The 2,808-nt window shown below is 33.5% G+C and overlaps 1 protein-coding gene across 1 annotated transcript; it reads right to left on the reverse strand.

Moving 5' to 3' along the window:
• Positions 1 to 1,046: 1,046 nt before the first annotated feature.
• LOC110030528 (kinesin-like protein KIN-5D) lies at positions 1,047 to 2,697 on the reverse strand. Its single transcript, XM_020733270.1, has 4 exons — positions 2,536 to 2,697; positions 2,290 to 2,446; positions 2,128 to 2,197; positions 1,047 to 1,135 (listed from the first exon to the last, which is right to left on the reverse strand). The coding sequence occupies exons 1-4, from the start codon at positions 2,643 to 2,645 to the stop codon at positions 1,047 to 1,049; spliced, it is 426 nt and encodes a 141-aa protein (XP_020588929.1). The 5' UTR covers positions 2,646 to 2,697.
• Positions 2,698 to 2,808: the final 111 nt, after the last annotated feature.

Below are 2,808 nucleotides of genomic sequence, written 5' to 3' on the forward strand. Positions count from 1 at the left end.
TTAGCAACCGTAGGTTACCTCCTCCGAGGGATTCCCGATCATCCAATGGAGATGTTTTAATTTAGTTGAAGTTGTAGTTTGAGTTGTTTTATATTTTGAATGTTCTGGCGGTGAATTTTATCTTGGTTGATTTTAGATTTTGGTTTTGGTTATGGTTATGTGGCTATCCTGATGGTTTTAGTTTTCATGCAGGGTGACATCGTTGTTTAACATGCAAATTTGCAGGTATAAAAGTACAGTACGAAAGTATAAGAAGGATAACACTGAAAACTGTAAAAGTGTACCTGACAAGTCTTCTCGTTCCACCAACTGAAATTTAAAATGCATGTTAGGGAATTTATAAAGAGCAGGAAAAATAGAGTTCTGAGGGGTTTTCCTAACTCTATGTCATATTTTGGTGAGTCCTTAAAAGTTTAATTGAGAATGATTTCATTAAGCGAATAATATTAAGTTTAATAGGCCTCTGAGGTGTCCAACAAGTTAGGAGAGGGAAGGAGGTCCATGCCTCCCTCTCACCAACTAGTGAAAAGCGATAAGTGAATCGTAATGCAAACATTGATTAGGTTCATAACTTTTGATGCGATATCAATGTAATGCGATACATGCCACGCAATGTGCATTTCCACGCAATGTGAATCGTAATGCGATATCAATGCGCATTTACATACATGCCACGCAATTATTATGTATTTACATATCCAATACCTAAACTTCATTTTTTTTACATTTATAGCACCCAAATCTTTCATATAACATTAAAAAACCACTATTTTAATTTTTGAAACGTGAAATACACCTTTTCACTCATATGTAAGTTGGCATATATTTAAAAATTAAAGTTTAGGTGTTATATATGTAAATACACAGTAACTAACTGGTATGTATGTAAATCTTACTTTGATGAAACGGTAGAAGTTACCTTTTCTTTTTGTTCCAATTCAAATTCCATTTTTTCAATTTTCTCTGCCAGAGCCCTGAAATAATGTGTGAGGGGTTATTATCTGATGGAAATATTTTCTGCTTGATGCTATCATGCTAACAGTATATTACATGCCAACTTTCTTCTTAGCTTTTTCTTGCTGGAACTGATCCCTGGGGATGTATATTCCATTTTTCTCTCTTGCAACATTTACTTCTGCGCATGTGGTTCATAAAAAAATTAACAATGGCACACTTTGAAGCAAAACTAAAAGATACAAAATGCTAAATCACTTGGTGTAATGAGGATTGTGCTTAAATGTGTGGTAAAAATTTGTTTTTAGTATTTTTTTCGCTACTTCTCCAGATTTCTATGTAAATTGGCTCAAGGAAATTTGAAACTTAAGGTTGAAAGATTTGATGCTAGCCATGGATGTTTGTACTATGAAATAGTTAAGTTCTTAGAGATTTCTAGGTGATATTGGTAGAATGATAATGAGTTGTCTGCATATGTTTGTGTATGGTGGTGGCGGGATTCAATTTAAAATGAGGTGCGGCGAAATCAAAAATCAAGAGTTGGCAAATGTTTAACTTTAAAACTATAATCTCCTGATACATTTTGTAACTGTTATAAATATGATTATTAAATTAAAGTATAATTAATAATAAATTATTATTAAGTATTAAACATTAAGGTGTGCAAATTTTTTAGTTTATTATATAATAAAAAGGGTTTAGTAATGGTTTATGGGTGGCGAGTGCCTCCCCCAGCCACTCCTTTGTTCCATTCCACCCTACAAATTAAATGCAATGCAAATACCGGTGCAATGGTTTCTTAGTGTCAAGCAAGGGCTAAAGCTAGAATGAATTTCTGGAGCGCCTGTTACTGAGAACATTAAATTTAGGGAAGATTTACATGCATACCACTCAATTCCTATGTATTTACATATCTAAAACCTTTACGTCAATGTTTACACACACACCACCTTACTATGCATAAAAAAGTTTATTTCACTTCTTAAAAGTTAAAATGGTGGTTAGGTGGTATGTATGTAAATGCCCCTAAATTTAAAGATGACACCCACAAGATCAAAAAGTTTAAATTGATTTTTTATGCTCAAATGCAAGGAATAGGGAGCGGAGTAAATAGATTAACGGATGATGACTGAGACTGAGATAGTGTTCTAAAATTTAACAACATTCACAGACCTTGTTTGAGCCGATTAATCTCAGAGCATAACTCTTTCATCATGGCAGATTTCATCATTTTTTGATTTAGCTGCAAAATGGTGATAGAAAAATCAAAGTAAAATTTGTTATCATAGAAATCAAATTTATGTACACTAGCAAATAACTGATTGAATTGGTTACCTCTGGTTTGTTCTTTATATTTTTGGCACGATTTGCATAATCTAATGTGCTTAGTGTCTCCTCCAAACACTGAATAGAGGGTGATATGGTGGCAATGATACAAGTCTTTGTGTTTCCTCCCAAGGAATCCCTCAGTAGTCTTGTCAGTTTGCTCTCTCTGACAAAACAAATAGCACAAAACCTCAGCAAAAATATATCAAATTATAGATTTGAACAAATTATAGGATGCAAATTTTCATAAATTACCTGTAAGGACTATGGTTATTGTTCTCAACTAGTGCGTTTATTACCCGGCCAAGTGTAAGCAAACTTTTATTCATCTCGCCAGCTTCCCTTGCTCTTCCCTGCAAAGACATAACATTTTCATGGCCATCAAAAGTTATGTACAAATGGCCAGGCAATGAAATATGAAAGGCAATAGCGAGTTTCAATGTTGCATTTTGTTCTTAATGTATTCACTTTTTGAGATTACTAATATGATAGTAATCTCAACGCTCCCAACTACAAACTTTTCAAGAC

This window comes from Phalaenopsis equestris, unplaced genomic scaffold (genome assembly GCF_001263595.1).
Source record: "Phalaenopsis equestris unplaced genomic scaffold, ASM126359v1 Scaffold000733, whole genome shotgun sequence".
In the NCBI taxonomy this organism is placed as follows: domain Eukaryota; kingdom Viridiplantae; phylum Streptophyta; class Magnoliopsida; order Asparagales; family Orchidaceae; genus Phalaenopsis; species Phalaenopsis equestris.

Excerpts from the sequence above, each read along its gene's own strand:
- LOC110030528 (XM_020733270.1), bottom strand. The coding sequence starts at position 2,645 with ATGTCTTTGCAGGGAAGAGCAAGGGAAGCTGGCGAGATGAATAAAAGT. Across the intron at positions 2,447-2,535 it reads AATAACCATAGTCCTTACAG|AGAGAGCAAACTGACAAGAC; the intron begins GTAATTTATGAA and ends TTGTTTTGTCAG. Across the intron at positions 2,198-2,289 it reads ATATAAAGAACAAACCAGAG|CTAAATCAAAAAATGATGAA; the intron begins GTAACCAATTCA and ends ACCATTTTGCAG.